The sequence below is a fragment of the Hyperolius riggenbachi genome, chromosome 5 (assembly GCF_040937935.1).
Source record: "Hyperolius riggenbachi isolate aHypRig1 chromosome 5, aHypRig1.pri, whole genome shotgun sequence".
In the NCBI taxonomy this organism is placed as follows: Eukaryota; Metazoa; Chordata; class Amphibia; order Anura; family Hyperoliidae; genus Hyperolius; species Hyperolius riggenbachi.
Window position 1 is genome coordinate 179,253,236 of NC_090650.1, and position 21,332 is coordinate 179,274,567.

General features: G+C 44.9%; 1 protein-coding gene across 9 annotated transcripts in view; it reads left to right on the forward strand.

Annotated features, from left to right (window-relative positions):
• Nucleotides 1–21,332, forward strand: part of TERT (telomerase reverse transcriptase) — a 961,487-nt gene that overhangs the window by 159,048 nt on the left and 781,107 nt on the right. For 8 of the 9 annotated variants that reach the window (XM_068236452.1, XM_068236449.1, XM_068236451.1 and 5 more), the window contains one exon: nucleotides 18,780–18,863. The exons of the other annotated variant lie outside the window; for it this stretch is intronic. In XM_068236452.1, coding sequence (XP_068092553.1) covers nucleotides 18,780–18,863 — 84 coding nt within the window. The remainder of the gene's footprint in view (nucleotides 1–18,779; nucleotides 18,864–21,332) is intronic. 9 annotated transcript variants of the gene reach the window in all.

Genomic DNA, 21,332 nt, shown 5'->3' on the forward strand with positions numbered 1-21,332 from the left:
CGTCCAACCACAATGTCAGCAGCTTTGCCATGTGTGCAATCCGCTGCATCCAACGCGGACTCCACCGCTCTGCCCATGTGGCGGTTTCTTCGCGTTGTGCCGCCATGTTAGACGCGGAAACAGCCGCCTCACTCTAAGCCCTTGCGGCGGCTTTTCCGTGTTTCCTCACACCTTTTAATGGCTAACTGATAAAGTTAAATAATGCAAGCTTTTTGGGATCTAGTCCCCTTAGTATCCTGTTCAAACTTGCCATACCTTTTCTGCAAAGCAGTAAGCATTTCTTATGCTAAGTACATACTATAAGATTTTCTGTCTGATTTACTGTCAGATCGATTATTTCCAACATGTCCGATTTGCTGCCCGATCGATTTTCGAGCATTTTCCGATCAATTTCCATTCACTTCAATAGGAAACTGCTCAGAAAATGCTCGAAAAGCAAATCGGACATGTTGGAAATAATCGATCTGACAGTAAATCGGCTAGAAAATCTCATAGTGTGTACCCAGCATAAATTTCATGGCTGCAGTCTCCATCTGCAGAAATTTTACATCCCAAGAAGAGGAAATCTGTTACAACTATTTGCAGATTTGCAGATGGTTCATTGCAGCAGATAACATGACTTAAGTTTTCTTGATGTTAAGCAGTAGACCAGCTTTGGCACTTTCTTGTTGCATGCTGGAACTAAATTAAATTACATTTAAAGGGACTCAGAGCAGTGCAGTAAATACTGAAAGATGCATATCATTTTGAAGCTCTCTTTCTCCTCTTTCCAATGATATAGAAACTGCCGCCCTACACCTTTTTAGTTTTCGCTATTTTCGTGATCAAAATCGCGACCACAGCAATTTCAATCGCAAAAATAGCGAAAAAGTAAAAGGCGTAGGGCGCCGGTTTATATATCATTGAAAAGTGGAGAAAGAGAGCTTCAAAATGATATGCATCTTTCCATAGTTTCTGCACTTTTTGGAGTCCAGCATTGTATTACACAGGACGACACTTTCCCCAGTGTTGGCAGCTCCATTTAGCACAATGCAATGAAATACAAGGAACCCAGGGGGATATAAGTACAAACATCATGCTGGTAGGTGTGAGAATATATAATAATTAGTTGTGGGTATGCTTTAAAGGCATACCCACAGGCACTGCTCGGAGTCCCTTTAAGTTATAGGCTAGAATTAAAGTATCATGCAGGAATATACCAATCTGAGATATGCTGATAATAACACTCTGATAGCTAAAACTGAGGGAGAATTGAAAAGCCTGATCATGAATGAAATAATTTATTTAGATGCCCATAAAAGTTTAAACTCTAAAGTATTTTTGAATGTGAACTTTATTGATTTTATAAACAACACATGACATCACATACAACCACACCACTAGAGGAATACATGTTGTTAGTGGTAACAAAGATCAGGTAATAGCAAAATCAGTTCTGCATATAAGTGAGATTGTGGGACATGGAGATAACCATTTCATAAAATGTCATTATATACAATGCCAGCACTATCATTGCCTGACTAGTATAAGAGAATCACATTAGATAACAGGAACACCTGTGTCTGTGCTTCCAGAATGAGAGAACAGATAGGAATAGTAAGAGAGGTATAGGAAGGAAGAGATAGAAAGGAAGAGTTAAAAGAGAAGGTAAGAGGAAAGAAATCAGCAGTGCTCAGCTCTAGGTCACCTTGTATTCGAGAGTACCATTACACAATCAATGTGCAATGCACCTATAATAGAATGAATAGAATTGAGTGTCATCGGGACCAGAGGGAAGAGCATCAATATTTTTCTATCTGTATAATTTCCAGGTTCACAAACTTGCTTTGCGCGCATAAAAACACAGAATCCTCACCAGATATCGAGGGTGCTTGTCTGGAGGAGTACCATCCAGTAAACCCACTAGGGCCACTCTGGGGGAGACCAAGTTTGTTGAGAGAATGTCATAAATTAAATTGCTTACTTGTGACCAAAAGCAGTCAACCACTGGGCAGTCGTCCCAGAACATATGAATGAAGATTCCAGGTTGTACAACGCATTTAGGACAGTTAGGGTTGTTTGAGTTAGAAATTTTATGCATACACATTGGTATTAGATATGTCCTATGCAGGAATTTGCACTGTATCAACCGGTCTTTTGCTGATATTGGAATTTTAACAAAGTCTTCTAGAATGTATGTCCAGTCTGCATCCTCTAAATTCAAAACATCATTGTTCCAGCGTGACTGACATTTTAAAAAAACCTTGCGTAGTATTGTTCATCAGCTCAAAATACTGTATAACACTGATAAGGGTTTATCTAAGTTAGCTACCATCATTGTCTGCTCCAGGTCACAAGCCACCAAATTGGGTCTTGAATCACTAAATTGTGCATTGTAAGCATGTCGGATTTGAAGATCTCTAAAGAGCATCTTATTAAAGTTACTTTTTAGTGTATCAAATCACAGAAGGCCCTTACTGCCCACTATGTGCTGTATGGCTTTAACACCCTAAAGGGCCCTTAGCCCAGGGTCCGGTATCTGCAAGAAGTGTCCTAATGAAGCATTGTCCCAGAGGTGGGCATGGAGGGACAAGTTATCCACACCACCTGTGTATTTAAGCATATCCTTCCATACTTTAACCTCCTTTCAGTAATCCCGAGCCGAGCCCGGGCTGAGATTTAGCAGCTCAGAGCGGTAATCCCGAGCTCAGCTCGGGCTGGCCCAAAACCGCCGCGCACTGCCTTTTCCTGGGTCCCTTGCACGATCAGCGCTGCCATTGGGACCCAGGCTTCTCTCTCCGGCGGCCAGGATCCTCTTACCTACATCGTGGCCAATCAGGACGACCGAGCGGTGGTTTTACAACAGTATGGCATGACGTCATGCGGCGTGATGTCACTGGTGGTTGGGAAAAATGTAAGTGGACAAATGAAAGAGAACTATGCCCTTTCTGATCCCCCATCTGGAGCCCAAACCCCAAAACTGTGTGTATACATATATACAGTATGTATATATGTATACATATATATGTCTGTATAAATATACTGTGTATATATACAGTGGGATGTGAAAGTTTGGGCAACCTTGTTAATCATCGTGATTTTCCTGTGTAAATCGGTTGTTACAATAAGTCAGTAAGCGACATAGGCTATAGAGCCATTTAAATGACGCTTCAACTGTGGTATAAGGAGCAGCATAGGCTGTCACTGATAACCATAAAGCAGGGTAACAAATATTTAAGTTCAGTGCAGCAGTAGCATATTCTCTATAGGCATCTAGCTGAACAAAAAAAGTAGTGGACAAAAAGTACTTATCCTTTTATGTAGCAACAGGCTGACTCTCCATCTTGCACCTGCAGTTTAGCGGAGGAAAACATTGCCTATTTCAGCTGTTTCTCTCTCAGCCTAGGCTTTACATGCTGTAATGTGTATTGTAGGGGCTGCATTTCTATAGTGTAGTCTGGAAACCGCAATAGACGTGCGTTCCCCTGCTGCAGATCCTTCACCTTCCAGACAGCAGTTAGGATAGCATCCCTATCCTTAAAATTCAGCACACGGAATAGCACCAGCCTGTGAGGGAAACCTGGAGGGCCTTAACACACTGACATACAGTGAGCCCGTTCGATGTCAAAGAAGGCCGAGAAAGTGTCAGCCAGCAGGAGTTTCTTCAAAAGATCTTCAAGGTAGGTCGGAACATCTTTACCTACTGATCCCTCGGGGAGGCTCTGAAGACGCAGGTTGTTACACCTGTTTTTATTTTCATTGTCTACAGCTCTTGCCTCCAGCTGTGACAGCCTTTTGTGAGTCTCAGGGATAGCTGCCTCCTGTGGGCTGATTCTGTCTTCCATGTCGGAGGTACGGCGCTCCAGTTCTGTTGTCCTCTAATTGCTATCAGAGCCTGACGGAGTAGGGCAAATTTGGCCTCCATGAGGGCAATTTGAAGAGTGAGGCTGGTCTGATATGTCTTAATAACCTCCAGCAGTTCTGCAGTACTTGGAAGCTGGGAAGCGCTTTCCACGTGGTCCTCCATGTTGTCGTCAGCTTTTGGGGGTTTATTGCACTGGGTAGATTTCAGAGGCCCAGGAGTGGAATGCGTTGTTGGTGGAAGTGTATTTTTCACCCTTGTCTTCCTGTCCTTTTTTGGTGCCCCCCATTGCTCCGTATGGAGTGTAATGGCGCGGAGGTCTCTGAGGATGGGAAGGGCTGCAGGATCCAGAGACATCTGACTATACACTGTCCTCCTCGTCAGATGCTGGAGCCGGCGGGACACTCCAAGAATCCAGGGCGATGTAGAAGTGTATCCCCGTACAGTGATGTATTGCAAATGCTTTTTATAGCAGTAAATTAAGCCAATGGTGGCGGATTAGGAAGCTGGGTAGCGGAGCTCCAGGAAAACCCATCCGCTCAGTGTGCCATCTTGGCTGCGCCCCCCGACAGTTGATTTTTCAAGTTAATAAGTCATCATGATGTTGAATACATACTTCTGTTCCCAACTGAAGAATTATGAGTATAAGGCTAGGTTAAATCATGAATGCAACGCAACAGAATGTAAAGTTCATTATGCTCTGTTGCATTTTATACTAACTGCACATTTTTTTGCTGTAATACACTGCATGCAGGTTGTTTTTTTCACTGTTTAAGCGTTTATTTAAAGAAAAGTAACATACAGATTAACTGCAACATAGCTTACGCAGAAGCCATCGTGTAAACCAGGTTACGACAAGTAGAATGACATAGATAAATGCTTCATCACTATGTGAAATAACATGAGAGAGATGACTTCAAATAACCATAAACAAGATAAACATGTAATACTCAGATTCCTTGTATTGTAGCCTCATGTCGTATACTAAAAAGAAACAGATTGAGGATAGAATAGCTAATCTCTTCAGCTAACCTGTAAGGGGATGACCGGTCCCACCTGCGCCAGTTAGGAAGAAGGAGAATAAGTAGGTAGAGGGAAGAGAGAAGTAAAGGAGAAGAGGAAGAGGGTAGAAAAAGAAAAAGTGAGTGATTGGTAGAAGTAAGATACTCGCATTAGGTTGTACTTATGATGACAGTATATATTTGTACTCATCTGAACACTGGAACTCAACCCAGACAGACTAGGTAATAAAGTATTTTTCAGAGCGATCTTGAGACATAAGGATTAATTCTTCCATTTTGGCTATTGAGTCCATCTTCCTGACCCACTCAGAGACGGAAGGTGGCGTGGTCGACTTCCAATGTGCCGCCACCAGCATTCTTGCTGCATTAATCATGTGCATGACCAGAGAGCCCTTATAGGATTTCAGAGACTCTTTGGTATCGTGTAACAGGAACGTGCTAGGAGAGAAGTGAACTTTGGAACATGAAATTTTTTCCACCCAGGTGTGCACTGATTTCCAGTAATGTGTGATTGAGGGGCAGTCCCAGTAGAGGTGAAGCAATGAACCTGTGCTGGAATTGCATCTCCAGCAAGTGTCTGGAACTGCTGGAAATATTTTGTGTAGTATAATTGGAGTTCTGTACCACCGAGAAATTATTTTAAAGCCTGATTCTTGTGTATTCACATTCAGTGAGCCCTTATGGTTAATGGTAAGGATTTTTTGCCACTGCTCCTCCTCCACTGAAACACCTAAGTCCCTCTCCCATTCAAGCTGATATTTAATTTTGTCTGGTACCGTCTCTAGAATGAGCATTTGATAGAGTTGTGAAACTAGGTGTCTGTGAGGGCCCGTGCTTAGTACTAGGTTTTCGAAAGAGGAGAGAGGTTTGCTCCATGTGTTTTTGTTTTTTAGGGTGGAAAGGAAATGACGGATTTGGAAATATTGCCACCTTAATAATGGGATGTCTGGGTTTAATTGTGCCATATCCGAATAGGATTTGATGTTTCCCCTGGAAATAAAATCTATCACTCTGGGGCACCTTTCAGGAGCCCATTCTTTCAAGAATGGAATGTCATTGTATGGTGTAAAGGAGGGGTTGTCCCTCAGGGGTGTTAATTTGCCTGGATAGGTGGACAGTCCAGTACTCGGGAGAAAGCGTCGCATGGACCGCACTGTAGCCATCATGATTGGGTTCTGCCATAATCGTCTGCTACTAAGAGTCGTGTCAGTCCAGCCTAAAGTACATGCCTCACAGTTGGCAGTTTCTTGTTCAATCGTGACCCATTGTTTGGGGGAAGTCATGTTTGCCCACTCTACCACTCTGCACAATTGAGATGCCAGGTGGTATTTAGTTAAATCCGGAAGTCCCACACCTCCTAGCTCTTTGGGTATAGAAAGAGTAGCGTGTTTGATTCGGGGGGGGGGGGGTGTTTGTGTCCCCAAATAAAAGCATTAATCTGTGCTTGGCATGTTTTCAGAAATCGGGCCGGTAGTTCGATCGGCAAGCATTGACTGATATACAGGAACCTAGGTAGAAGGTTCATTTTGATCGAGGCCATTCTGCCAAACCATATCAAGCTTTTTTGTTGACCCCATCTTAATAAATCCGCCTTAAGCGTATGTGCAATCTGTTCGAAGTTGGCTGTAAATAAGTTGGACAAGTTAGTAGTGACATTAATTCCCAGGTATTTTAAGGAGGCATTGGGCCAGGAGAATGGAAAAGAGGCCTTACAGAATTGGACCGTCGTTGGATCCAGAGAAACGTTAAGGGCTTGAGACTTGTTAAAATTGATTTTTAAATTAGACAAGTGACCGAACTCATTGAATTTATGCATGAGAGCAGGGATTGAAGTGGTGGGATCCTGCAAATAAAAGAGCAGGTCATCAGCAAATGCTGCAATTACCTGGTAATGAGGGCCTGTCCTTATACCTTTGATGTTTGGGTCCGCTCTTACTGCATTTAGGAAGGGTTCTAGGGTTAGAATGTATATCAGCGGGGATAGAGGACACCCCTGCCTAGTCCCATTTGTAATTTGGAAGGCATTTGACAAAACTCCATTGGCTTTTACTCTAGCTGAGGGGTTAGTGTATAACAGGCCTATCCACAATCTCATAAAGGCACCCAGGCCGAGGCGCGACAGGGTGGCGTGGATATAATCCCACGCCACCCTGTCGAACGCCTTCTCGGCGTCGGTAGACAGCACAAATGCCTGAATAGAGTGTTTCCTTACGTAGGACATCATTCCAATGGTTCTCATGACACTGTCCTTAGCTTCTCTACCAGGTACAAATCCTGTCTGATCCAAGTTAATATATCCCGGTATGTGGGGGAGAAGTCTGTTGGCTATAATTTTGGCTAGTAGTTTAGCATCTAGATTCAAGAGCGAAATTGGTCTGTAGTTTGTACAAAGTTGTGGATCCTTGCCTGATTTCGGGATCACGGAAATGTGTGCTTCTAGAAGCTGGGATGATGGGACAGTCTCGGGGGAAATACCATTAAATGCTGTAACAAACGCTGGGGCTAGTAAATGACCAAAAGATTTATAGTATTGAGCTGTCAGCCCGTCAGGCCCAGGCGCCTTGCCCGTCTTCAAGGATTTTACTGCTAGGATGAATTCGTCTTCCGAGATTGGAGTTTCTAGTTCTTCCATGTCTGAATGGGACAAGGCTAGGGGTTTACAGTAATCTAGAAGGAATTGTGTGATCTTATTTGTTCTATTGTCTTGATCTGGGGTGTCCGATGACTGGGGAGGGAGATTGTACAAGGAGCTATAATACTGTTTAAATTCCTCTGCAATCTCATTAGATTTGAATATTTTCTCTTGTTTCTTAAGTATTAATGCAATGTGGGAATTGTTTGATTGTATGCGCAACGCCCTCGCCAAATATTTTCCGCTTTTATTTCCCAGCTCGTAGAATATGCGTTTCCCTGCCATAATTTTCCTTTTAGCTTCGACATTGAGTATGTTATTTAGTGCTATCCTGGCTGAAGTTAGGTCTGCAAGGGTGTGTGTGGCCAAGGATTGTTTATGTTGTCTCTCCAGGAGAAGTATGGTTGAGGATAGGTGTTTAATGCTTTCTTCCCTTTCCCTCTTCAATTTTGCCCCCACGCGAATGAAGTGACCCCTGAGGACAGGTTTGTGTGCTTCCCATACTGTTAATTTAGATGTGTCGGACTGATTGTTTCTGTGGAAGTAGTCTTTGATAACATCCGAGGTCTCAGAGAGCCTGGATTTGTCGGACAATATGTGTGGGTTTAGTCTCCAGCACCAAGATTTGGCATTTCTTTCTGGCAGTTGGATGGTTATGGATACTGGCGCATGGTCTGAAAGGGACTTGATACCTATTGTCGCGTCCACAACTGCAGTCAGGTCTCGCTGTGCTACTAGTAGGTAGTCTATTCTTGTATATTTGTTGTGAATAGGAGAGAAAAAGGTAAAGTCCTTTTCAGTGGGGTGGAGAACCCGCCAAGGGTCCATGAGTGTCAGTCTTTGTAGGTGGGATTTTATGAGTTTTAATGCTCTGTATGATAGGGCGGATGAGCCGTTCGAGCAATCTAATAAGGGGTTGAGCGGCACATTGAAGTCTCCCCCAAATATCAGCATGCCTTCTGTGAATCCCAACAGTTTGGATAGTGTGGACACAAAGAAGGAGGGCTGGGATTTGTTTGGTGCATAAATCGCTGCCAATGTAATTTTCTGTTCACCCATCTTGCCCTTCACAAAGAGAAATCTACCCTCTATATCACGCTCAATTTCAGTAATTTCAAGGGGAATCGATTTATGTATAAAAATCGATACTCCCTTCATTTTGGTTGTAGGTGACGTGGCATGAAAAGCTGATGGGAAGTTAGAGTCAAATTTGTTTGGGACATGGAGCGTTCTGAGGTGGGTCTCCTGGAGAAAGGCAATTTGAGTTTTTTCCCTTCGCAAGAAATCAAAAACCTTGGACCTTTTTTCAGGTGTATTAATACCATTCACATTCAAGGAGGTCACCTTCCACCTTTTCGGGGAGGAATGCAGGTTAGACATGGTTACAGTACAGTTCACAGCTGGATTTAGTAGGCAGGATAGGGTTGCCTTTGTACTTAGTCCAGCAACCGGTTGCCAATCACTGAGCCCAGGAGAGGTAAGCAGAGGAGTTAAAGGTATAGAAAGAAGAAGAAAGAAGAGAAAATGAAAGGAGATTAATATCTGGCGCAGGTCAAGCCAGATCCAGGTGCTGCAGTAGTCTATCCTAAAAACAGTACCACGTGAATGCGACAAGGAGGGTCGCATTCACCAACTATGTGTGGTCAACAAGTTCAGTGAAATATATCTCACTGTTGTGGGGTATTAAGGATTTCACCGAGGTGGGTGTATGCGAATAAAAAACACACCGGGGTTTGTTTTCCCTCTGGGGTTAACCGTCTAATACACTGTAAGCAACCCGTTATTGCCACCACCTATACCATAGCCTATAATACCCCCTGCCCCATATATACCTTATTAAACTTTTAAATGATGAAGAGAACCATTAACGTTTGATGTGTACCCCCCCACCCCCCCAGTACCTTATAGTCTAAAGTCTTACTCATTTATGATCTCTTTAGTGTAAAGGGCATTAAGCGTACTCATTACTCAATTACGTATCAATGATCATAATACCTCTAACGAACTATCACCGATCCATTAGCTAGGTTACAGCTGAATGGGTTGATCAAAACACTAAGGATAAACATATCAACAGGACTGTTATTTTCCCCCTAAAGTTCGTGTAAGAGGGGAATATATATATATGTATTCATCACGTAATAATAGCTGCGTTGCTCACATCCTATAATTAGAGTGCTAGCACGTTAGGACATCGGAAAACAACCCAATCTAGGCGGATAAACTGTTTTGCAAAGTTCAGCCACACTCGCCGTCAGAGGCATCAGAATTATACTCAGGGGTTACCAGGTCTTTCTGGGAAGCAGGGCTCTTGTGAGGAGATCGGAAGCGATTATTTTCCCTGTCAGGCAGATCTTCCAGTGCCTTTCGACTACCCGGAGGCTTAAAAGGTTGTCCAACAGGCGGGTCCTCCCAGTCCGGTAAATCAATCGCTGGTAAATCCAAGTCCTGACAAAAACCAGATAGTCCTGCAGCATCACGTAAAACATACATTTCCCCCCCGTGCAGAACTGATAGCGCGAACGGAAAACGCCATCTGTAGTTCAGACCTTTATTTTTCAAAGCTTGAAGCAGGGGTTTTAAGGCTCTGCGCTTGGTAAGTGTAATAATGGATAGGTCCTGGTACAGTTGCACAGGCTGCTCTTTGAATAAAATTGCGTCTTGTAATCTTGCGGCACGGATTATGTCCTCCTTCAGCTGAAATGAGGCTAAGCAGCAGATTATGTCTCTGGGTTGGTTGGGGTCTGCTGTGCGTGGTTTCAGCGCTCTATGAGCTCTCACAAAATCTATCGGGGAGTCTTTAGGTTTATTAAGCAAGTCATTGAAAACTGCTGCTAAGGCCTGTGTAATCTGGTCTTGTGGTACAGATTCTGGCATACCTTTGAGTCGGATATTGCACCGTCTTCCTCGGTTGTCTAGGTCCTCTAGATGGTTGGAGTGGTCTAGAAGCCGTGCGGAATGTCTCTCCGAGGTACGCTTAAGTTTGGAGAGCTGTGTGGTCTTCTGAGCATCCGCTGATTCGAGCGCGCTCAGCCTCGTGTTGAAGGCCGCCATGTCGTTACGAACTTCCGCTATGGCGGAGTGGAAGGATAGTTTGATATCTTCCGCCATAGCTCTGAGGTCTGCTAGTGTCGAGGGTTTGTCCACCTGTGAGCCGGGTATCTGCGAGACTGAGGCTGTGGGTGATCTGGGCCGAGGGGTCTCTTTCGTCTGCGCCATCTTGGCTGTTTGAGCTGAGCTGCGCAGCGCTCTGAAGATCTCCGGGACGGTTTTCCCTGCTGTGGTCTGCGGGGGCTTTGCGGGAACTCCTCATAGCCGTTATGGGGCAGCGGGTGTACTGCTATCTGGAGCTTCTGGTGGATCAGGCACGGGAGCTCTAAGTTCAGGCAGCCATCTTCATCGGCGTCAAGCCACGCCCCCCTGCATGCAGGTTGTTGGGATGCAGCAGGCCATTATACAGCAGCGCAACAGCCACTCTGTGAACATTGGATTGCCTTTGCATTGTAGTGCGACACTCACATTACAAAGGCGCCCATTATGCCCTACTGTGAACATAGTTTGAGTTATTTTTTCTATCTATTCCTGTATAAACCTCTAGTACGATTCACAGAAAACATTACTAGTAACTGCATTATATCTCCAGCAGTTAGGATTTGCTTAGAGTCATTGGGAATCATCATAAAAAAGACAGATACTTACTTAACCACTTAAGGACTGCAGTCATAAAACCCCTTAAAGAGAATCTGTACTGAAATTTTTACAATAAAAAGCATACCATTCTATTCATTATGTTCTCCTGGGCCCCTCTGTGCTGTTTCTGCCACTCTCTGCTGCAATCCTGGCTTGTAATTTCCAGTTTTAGGCAGTGTTTACAAACAAACTAACCAGCTTGTGATAGGCTCACATAAGCAGAGTGTGTGAGTCATACAGAGCCTGCAGAGGGTGTGTATAGCTTCTATCCAATCACAGCGGCAGATTAATGCAGCAATGGTATCAAAGTCCAGCCTGTAGTGTGCTGGCTGAGGAGGCTGTCAGCTCTGCTGAAGAGGAACAGAGGCCTAATTACCCACACGTGGCCTGCCTGTAGTGTGCTGGCTGAGGAGGCTGTCAGCTCTGTGTGGGGCTGAGGAGGCTGTCAGCTCTGTGTTGGGCTGAGGGGGCTGTCAGCTCTGTGTGGGGCGGAGGCGGCTGTCAGCTCTGTGTGGGGCTGAGGGGGCTGTCAGCTCTGTGTGGGGCTGAGGGGGCTGTCAGCTCTGTGTGGGGCTGAGGGGGCTGTCAGCTCTGTGTGGGGCTGAGGGGGCTGTCAGCTCTGTGTGGGGCTGAGGGGGCTGTCAGCTCTGTGTGGGGCTGAGGGGGCTGCCAGCTCTGTGTGGGGCTGAGGGGGCTGTCAGCTCTGTGTGGGGCTGAGGGGGCTGTCAGCTCTGTGTGGGGCTGAGGGGGATGCCCGCTCTGTGTGGGGCTGAGGGGGATGCCCGCTCTGGGTGGGGCAGCGGGGCTGAGGGGGCTGCCCGCTCTGTTTGGGGCTGAGCGAGCTGCCCGCTCTGTGTGGGGCTGAGGAGGCTGCCCGCTCTGTGTGGGGCTGAGGAGGCTGCCCGCGGTGGCTGATTCCTATTGGAGGAAGGTTCCTGCAGTAACCAATGAGCGAGGCTTTCTAACTATCCCAGTGCTACCCGGGGCTGAATAAGGAGCACACGCTGGTGTATGCGCGGGACTACGCCGATACTATAACTACGCAATACCACCCGATCCTCTCCCCCTCCGCAGGACACCACCACGCAGGCCACAGAAACTGGCCTTGCGGGCCACAAATGGCCCGCGGGCCGTAGTTTGGGCGCAGCTGGGATAGAAGAACTAAGGCTGAAAATTGTGTTACAGAGTCTCTTTAAAGGGGAACTGACCTTAAAATTTGATACTGTAAAACTATCTGATGTGTTGCATAATACTGCTTTAATAAATAAAAATATATGTTTGCTGTAATACATCTGCCAGGTATCATTATTTCTGTTACTGCATTCTAGAACAGTGTGGAGCCATATGTTGGTTGGCAAGTTTACAGTGCCATTCAGCTGATTTCTACTTCCTCCACCCCTCCTTCCTCAAGCAGCTCCTTTCTCTAATCAGTATGCAAATTAGCCTGTGATAGTGTACAGTTACAGTGATGTCATCTGGCTGCGCCTGTGTATGAATGTCTGCCTGTGTTTTCCAGCCTGTCATTTTTCTTCTCTGTATTTTGTCTGTCCTCTGTAGTTACTCCTGTACCTGTCAGTACACCGCACTGGGCACATTTTACACTAGAGGAGGGGGGCCATCCCCAGGGGTTCTGTCATGTTTGTCTTCACAATATCCCACTACATTTCTGCTGCGCACCAGATTGAGCTTGTTGGCCCTACATCTTCCAGGATAACTGGTCCATACAAACACAAAATTGGTTGCATCGTCAATTGGACATGCTCTTGGTGGTACCAATCTTCATTTGATTATAATAATGGAATCAACTGGTCGATTGACTGCCAAGTTTCCAGATGTATGGCCAGCTGTACACAATGCACATTTCTTAATCAGTTATGCAATGCAAGTTATCTCCCATACAATGTATTAGAAATTCACCAACGACCACCACATATTACAACAAAAAAACAACTCCATAAGATCTGTAAGCCAGGATTTATAAGCCAAGATTTGGGGCAGCATGGAGTTGTAGTGGTTAGCGCTCTCATCTTGCAGCGCTTGGTCCCCGGTTCAAATCCCAGCCAGGGCTCTATCTGCATGGAGTTTGTATGTTCTCCCCGTGTCTGTGTGGATTTCCTCCAGGGACTCTGGTTTCCTTCCACATCCCAAAAACGTATATATGCGCTACACAATACACAAAGAGACACATGACTATGGTAGGGATGAGATTGTGAGCCCCTCTGAGGGACAGTTAGTGACAATATACTCTGTACAGCACTGCGTAATATGTAGACAATTTATAAATACTTTAATAGCCCTGGCGATGTCTCTCCTAATAAAGTATGTCCCCCCGATGCCCAGTGTAACAATACATTACCTGTCCGCGACCTACTCCTGTCCCCCGCTGTTCCGGGCACATACCCTCTCCATACACGCACACCCCACATGGTTTCCTAGTAAGAACGCACATGTGATGTCACACACCGGGGGGACATTTACATTAGGGGTGCACAGAGTTGGGGTGGTGAGGCGACGCTCAAGGCCTATTCCGGATCAATTTCACCATGAAAGTGATCGGGAAGAGACCTGTGGTGTATGGGCAGCTGACAGATCTCTCATCATATTCGTTAAGAGAGATTTGTCTTTTGGTCGCATCAGCCCATACATCACTAGATGTATGGCTACCATTAGACACAAAGCACAGACATTAGATGTTTGGCTGCCATTAAGGTAGCCATACACTTGCAGATTTGTAGCAGATTTGACCCTCAGATTGATTTCTGTTATATGCTTGTCGAGTCAAATCGGTCAGTAATCTATCTGATGTGTGCCACACACTAGGAACAGATTTCTAACATATTTCAGAATTAAATCTATTGAAAATCCATCTACTGTAAATGCATTATTGCACCATTAGATCCAATGCAACTGTATAGGCCATAGACCTAGATTTTCCATCCTGTCAGATAGATCTAATCGATCGAAATGAATCACAAATCGATCGATTGGCTGATTTGAAAGTATCAATTTCTGATTGATTCTATAGAATAGATCGATGTCTGAAATCAACCAGTGTATGGGCCCATTTAGACACAAAGCACAGACATAAAGGACATGCTGTTCGACAGAAAGCCCAAAATAGCAAGAGGCAGAAATCAGCTTCACGCTTAAGGGGCCCATACACTGGTCGATTTCAGCCATCGTTCAATTCTTTGAAATCAATCGATTGATCAGAAATCGATTCTATCAAATCTATCGATAGATGAAATCAATCAAAATCGGCCACAAATCGATTGATCAATCGATATGACAGGATGGAAAATTTAGGTCCATATAGTTGCATTGGATCTAAAGGTGCAATAATGCATTTAGATCGATTTCCAATAGATTTCATTCTGAAATCTATTGGAAATCTGTTCCTAGTGTGCAGCACACATAAGATACGTTCCTGACAGATTAGATTTGACAGGCATCTGCCAGAAATCTATCTGATGGTCGAATCTGCTGCAAATCTATAAGTGTATAGCCACCTTTACACATTATCACAGCACAGCTCAGGCACAGTTTACAGCCCTCATTCACCCTTAGGGCTGGTTTACACGGACGGCAGGCGACGTTGGGGCGGCCGGGAATCAGCGTCGTCCTTTGACATCTCGTCTGGGGGTGGCGGTACGGCGATAGTCTGCTTCCCGTTGCATTGGCGTTTCTCGTCCCCTTAAGGGAGACATGAAGCCGAGGTGGCTAGCCGGCCCTGGATGATGCATGCGGCTTCTAAAGCCGGCTGAAACAACGCGATAAATTGGGATCGGAACGCTGCGTTTGCGCAATCGCCGTTAACCACGCGATGCTCAACACTCCTATTCACTTGAATGGGAGCGTTTAGCCGACCAGTCGCGAATGCTTGGTGGTAAACGCCGCCAAGCATCTGTGTGATCCAGCCCTATCTGATAATTTACTGATAAGGGCTTCTGTGCTTACCTTCAGCCTAAGCACACACAACATGCTCTGCTGCACACTAGCCCATGCTTGCACACCACAGACATGACATTTGTAGGGGGGGGGGGGCAGATTGTGTTTATCTACTGTACTATGCAGCACAGTCTTCAAGAAACAAGCAAAGAACAGCCAGTAATGATGGAATCATTATATATAGCTAAAGCAGTTCATTACCCCCTGCTGGACTCACTTCTGCCCTCTCTCTGCTTGGCTCTCATGCCTGCTGTGCTTCTTGTAATGCTGTCTCTGCCTGTCTCTATGCTGTGTTCTCTCTCTCCCTCTGTCTCTGCTTGGCTCTCATGCCTGCTGGGCTTCTTGTAATGCTGTCCCTGCTTGTCTCTATGCTGTGTTCTCTCTCCCTCTGTCTGCTGGGCTATCTGCTGTGCAAGGGGAGGAGGGTCTCATCCATGCTCTCCCACTGGTCTGTCGCCAGCTTTATGTGCTGGGCTTTCTGTCCCTTCACTTCTCTGCACTGACAGTTTCCCTCTCTCGCTCTCCACTCCTCTCTGAGTCTCTATCCTCCCTCCAGCTGTATGGTCACCTCCATCCCCTCGTCTACCTAGTTTTTTTTCCCTCCCCCGACACTTTGCATCTCTCTCACATCTCTTCACATTCCTGCTCGCTGCTGTCTGCTCGCTCTGCTTGCTTTAATATCCCTACTGTCAGCATTCTTTTTACATCGGACCAGGTGCCCCCTGATGACATAAGGTTGTAAACACATAGGAACTCTTGCGAGATCATGGAGGAATCAGGAAAGTCCCAGTGTTCTCTGAGCCTGCCGCGGCAGCATATGTCTCAGGGGGAGAGGCTTGTCAAATGATTTAAAATTTAAATGTTATTTACATTTTTTTTATCATGTATTGTTAACTATTTGCCTATGATTTTTAAAAGGGATTCAGTTGGTTTATTTTGTTGTTTAGAGTTCATTTCCTCTTTAAGGACCAGACACTTTTTTTTCCATTCAGACCACTGCAGCTTTAACGGTTTATTGCTCGGTCATACAACCTACCACCTAAATGAATTTTACCTCCTTTTCTTGTCCCTAATCCAGGTCATTTTGAGGCACTTAGTTTCAAGACTACTCCTCACAGTTTAGGGCCCCTAAAATGCCAGAGCAGTATAGGAACCCCACAAGTGACCCCATTTTAGAAAGAAGACTCTCCAAGGTATTCCGTTAGGTGTATGGTGAGTTCATAGAAGATTTTATTTTTTGTTACAAGTTAGTGGAAAATGACACTTTGTGAAAAAAAAAATCAATTTCTGCTAACTTTTGACAAGAAATAAAATCTTCTACGAACTTATCATACACCTTAACGAATACAGGTGACAGGAGGTGATTGATGGGTGTCTCAGTGGGTGATTAGAGGGGAGAATAGATGCAATTAATGCACTGGGGAGGTGATTGGAAGGGGGTCTGAGGGGGGATCTGAGGGTTTGGCCGAGTGATCAGGAGCCCACACGGGGCAAATTAGGGCCTGATTTGATGGGTAGGTGTACTAGGGGGTGACAGGAGGTGATTGATGGGTGTCTTTGGGTGTGAATAGAGGGGGGAATAGATGCAAGCAATGCACTGGGGAGGTGATCAGGAGTATCTGAGGGCGATCTGATGGTGTAGGCCGGTCATTGGGTGCCCGCAAGGGGAAGATGAGGGTCTGATCTGATGGGTATGATGGGTAGCAGTGACAGGGGGTGATTGATGGGTGATCAGTGGGTGATTAGAGGGGAGAACAGATGTAAATAATGCACTGGGGAGGTGATCAGAGGGGTCTGATCTGATGGGTAGCAGTGACAGGGGGTGACGGGGTGATTGATAGGTGATCAGTAGGTGATTACAAGGGAGAATATATGCAAGCAATGCACTGGCGAGTTGATCAGAGCGGGTCTGGGGGGCTATTTGAGGGTGTGGCGGGTGATTGGGTGCCCGCAAGGGGCAGATTAGGGTCGGATCTGATGGGTAGCAGTGACAGGTGATGACGGGGTGTTTGATGGGTGATTAGAGGGGAGAGCAGATGTAAACAATGCACCTGCGGAGGTGATCTGAGGGTGGGTCTGCGGGCAATAATGAGGGTGTAGGCGGGTGATCAGGTGCCCACAAGGGGCAGGGTAGGGTCTGAGCTGATGGGTGACAGTGACAGGGGGTGATTGATTTGTGATTGACAGGTGATTACAGGGTAGAATAGATGTATACAGTACACGGGGGGAGGGATGTCTGGGGAGGATCTAAGGGTGTGGGGGGTGATCAGGAGCCCCCAGGGGGCAGTTTAGGGACTAATTTAAAAAAATAGTGCTGACAGATAGTGACAGGGAGTGATTGATGGGTGATTAGAGGAGAGAACAGATGTAAACAATGCACTTGGGAGGTGATCTGGCGGCGGGTCTGCGGGCGATCTGAGGGTGTGGGTGGGTGATCAGATGCCCGCAAGGGGCAGGTTAGGGTCTGATCTGATGGGTAGCAGTGACAGGGGGTCATTGATGGGTGATTGACAAGTGATCAGTGGATCATTATAGGGGAGGATAGATGTATACAGTACACAGGGGGGGGGGGGGGTCTGGGGAGGATCTGAGGGTGTGGGGGGGGGGGGTGATCAGGAGCCCCCATGCGGGCAGTTTAGGACCTAATCTCAAAAATAGACCGATAGTGACAGGGAGTGATTGATGGGTGATTGTGTGCAAACAGGGGTCTGGGGGGTGGGCAGGGGGGGGGGGGGGGCAGGAGGGGGGTCTCAGGGGTGCTGTGGGCGATCAGGGGGCAGATCAGTGTGCTTGGGTGCAGACAGGGAGGGCTGCAGCCTGCCCTGGTGGTCACTGGGACAGGGCTGGAGGCAGCCTGTATAATATGCTTTGCATACATTACAAAGCGTATTATACTCTTCTAATGCGGCGATCGAAGGGTTAACAACCCGCCAGCTTATAACAGCTTTTAAACGTGAAGCATAGCTTGACACAAGTGTCTTGCAGCAATCTACGGGTATCTTAGCCCATTCTTCATGGGCAAAAGCCTCCAGTTCAGTCACATTCTTAGTCCCACCAGAGGTTCTCAATTGGATTTAAGTCTGGAGACTGTGATGACCACTCCAAAATGTTCCAGCCTTTAATCTGCAACCATGCTCTAGTGGAGGTATGCTTGGGATCATTGTCCTGTTGAGCGGTCCAACGTCTCCTAAGCCTCAGGTTTGTGACGGACTGCATCACATTTTCATCCAATATCTCCTGGTACTGAAGAGAATTCATGGTACCTTGCACACGCAGAAACTTCCCTGTACCTGCAGAAGCAAAACAACCCCAAAGCATGATTGACCCCCCCACCATGCTTTACCGTAGGCAAGGTGTTCTTTTCTTCGTAGGCCTTGTTCTTCCTCTTCCAAACATAGCGTTGATCCATGGGCCCAAATAGTTCTAATTTTGTTTCATCAGTCCACAGAACACTATCCCTATACTTTTGTGGTTTGTCCACATGACACTTTGCATACTGCAGTCGACTCTTCTTATTCTTTGGAGACAGCAAGGGGGTGCGCCTGGGAGTTCTGGCATGGAGGCCTTCATTACGCAGTGTGCACCTTATTGTCTGAGCTGAAACTTCAGTACTCACATCTGACAAATCTTTTTTTCATTTCTTCAGCAGTCACACGGGGACTTTTCTCCACTTTGCGCTTCAGGTAGCGCACAGCAGTCGAAGTCAGCAACTTCTTTCTGCCATGACCAGGTAGCGTTTCGACATTGCCCTTTGCCTTGAATTTGTGAATGATGCTTCCTATGGTGTCTCTTGGTATGTTTAACATCTTTGCAATCTTCTTATAGCCATTGCCCTTCCTGTGAAGAGAAATCACCTCTTCTCTTGTTTTCCTATACCATTCTCTTGACTTCACCATGTTTGTAAACACACCAATAAAAATCTAGAAGGAGCGGAGTGTCGCAGTCATTTTAAATCTGCCTAGTTGGTGCTTATTATGCTTGATTGCTGTTAGTTAACATCCACAGGTGTTTTCAAACACTTGAATTAACCTCTGTTCTTAAGAGTGGTAGTCTTTAAAGAGAACCTGTACTGAGTAAAAATATTTAAAATAAACACATGAGGTAACTTCAAATGAACATTACATAGTTACCTTGCCATCAGTTCCTTTCAGAAGCTCACCATTTTCTTCTGATGATAATCCCTTCCAGTTCTGACAATATTTTGTCAGATCTGAAATATATCAGTTGCTGTCAATAAAATATCAGTTGCAGTTGCTGTCAGTTATAGCTGAGAGGAAAACTGATGTACCAGGTAATGTCCATGTTTCCCTATGGCTCAAGTGGGCGATGTTACAGTTTAACTGTGTGCTGACCAGAAAGCTGTTATGGGTAATGGCCATTTTCAAAATAGAGGACGGAAAATTCCCTTGATCACAGTGGACAAACAGGACGCAGGACAGGACTGAGGAGTAGACTTCAGGGAAGGTAAGTATGACTTGTGTATGCTTATGTTGACTTTTAATTTTCAGTTCAGGTTTTCTTTAAGGTGTTGAATAATTTTGTCAATGAATAAATCACACAAAAAAAACATTTAATACTGTATTTCTAAAACAATTGATGTCATTTTAGTTGCATTTGGTTCTTTAAAGGGACTCCGAGCAGTGCAGAAACTATGGAAAGATGCACATCATTTTAAAGCTCTCTTTCTCCTCTTTCCAATGATATATAAACCGCCACCCTACGCCTTTTAGTTTTCGTTATTTTTGCGATTGAAATTGCCGCGGCCGCGATTTCGATCGTGAAAATAGAAAAAACTAAAAGGCGTAGGGCAAAGATTTAGGTGTCGTCAGAAAGAGGAGAAAGAGAGCTTTAAAATGATATCCATCAAGCCATAGTTATATTGTATTACACAGGGCGACTTTTTGTCAAAGTCAGAAGCTGCATTCAGCAGAATGGAGCTGCTGACACTGGGGAAAGTGTCGTCCTGTGTAATACAATATAACTATGGCTTGATGGATATCATTTTAAAGCTCTCTTTCTCCTCTTTCTGACGACACCTAAATCGTTGCCCTACACCTTTTAGTTTTCTCTATTTTCGCGATCGAAATCGCGGCCGCAGCAATTTCAATCGCGAAAATAGCGAAAACTAAAAGACGTAGGGTGGTGGTTTATATATCATTGGAAAGAGGAGAAAGAGAGCTTTAAAATGATATGCATCTTTCCATAGTTTCTGCACTGCTCGGAGTCCCTTTAAAAAGTCCTTATAAGATTTCATTCTGAACACAATTACAAATGCACACTAAATTCCCTAAAACCCTTTACAGCACTAGGGGTTGAATAATTTTGAACACAACTGTAATAAGACTATACGATTGTATTGTTATGAAGGATAACAGTTAAGAGGGATAACAGTGTGAAAGGAAACACAATAAAACAAGAAAAATAGTATAGAGACAAAAAGTATGTCTAGAATCATCGAAGTAAACGATAACCGGTTCGAACGAGATGATTCATCTGTTCATACAAAAAGATACAAACACATCACTGTATTAGGCTATACTAAAATGCCAAATCTATTATAAACTAGGAAGGTCTTAAATGTTGTCAGAAGGTAATCAGGTTGAGACTTAAGATTTGATTAAAGAGAGCACGTTTCTTTTATTTTCATGTTTATTACGGATAGTTAATATTCTTTCGCGAATTACACCTTTAACATAATGTATACTAGTGTGAATTATGTAGATATGTTTCTTTTTCAATATAATTTTTAAATTGCTATGTTTTGGTGAAAGATAGACAAAATGTGTTGCAGTGAAGGGGGATCTTTAGTCTTCCATATCAGTACTATAGCCTTTTATTTTGCTGCAATTAGTAAATGTTTAATTTAAGCCCTAGAATATTTCGGGTATAAATCTAAATCGATGTGGAGTATTGCTGTTTGTGGTGTTAGATTAATATTGGATTGAGAGATATTCTTAATAAGGAAGTTCAGTTGTTGCCACATTGTTAAGAGAAGAGGACACTTCCAGAATATGTGTATAATCTCACCCTTATGACCACATTTCCTTCAACAAGCATCTTTGACTTTTTGATCAAATTTGTTCAGTAGCACGGGGGTATAGTACCATTGCCATTGTTAATAAAAGTTCCCAGTGTGAGATGCAGTGGGAGAGTTTTCTAAGGGAAGAGATAGAACTACACCATTGTTGAGGGGATACGG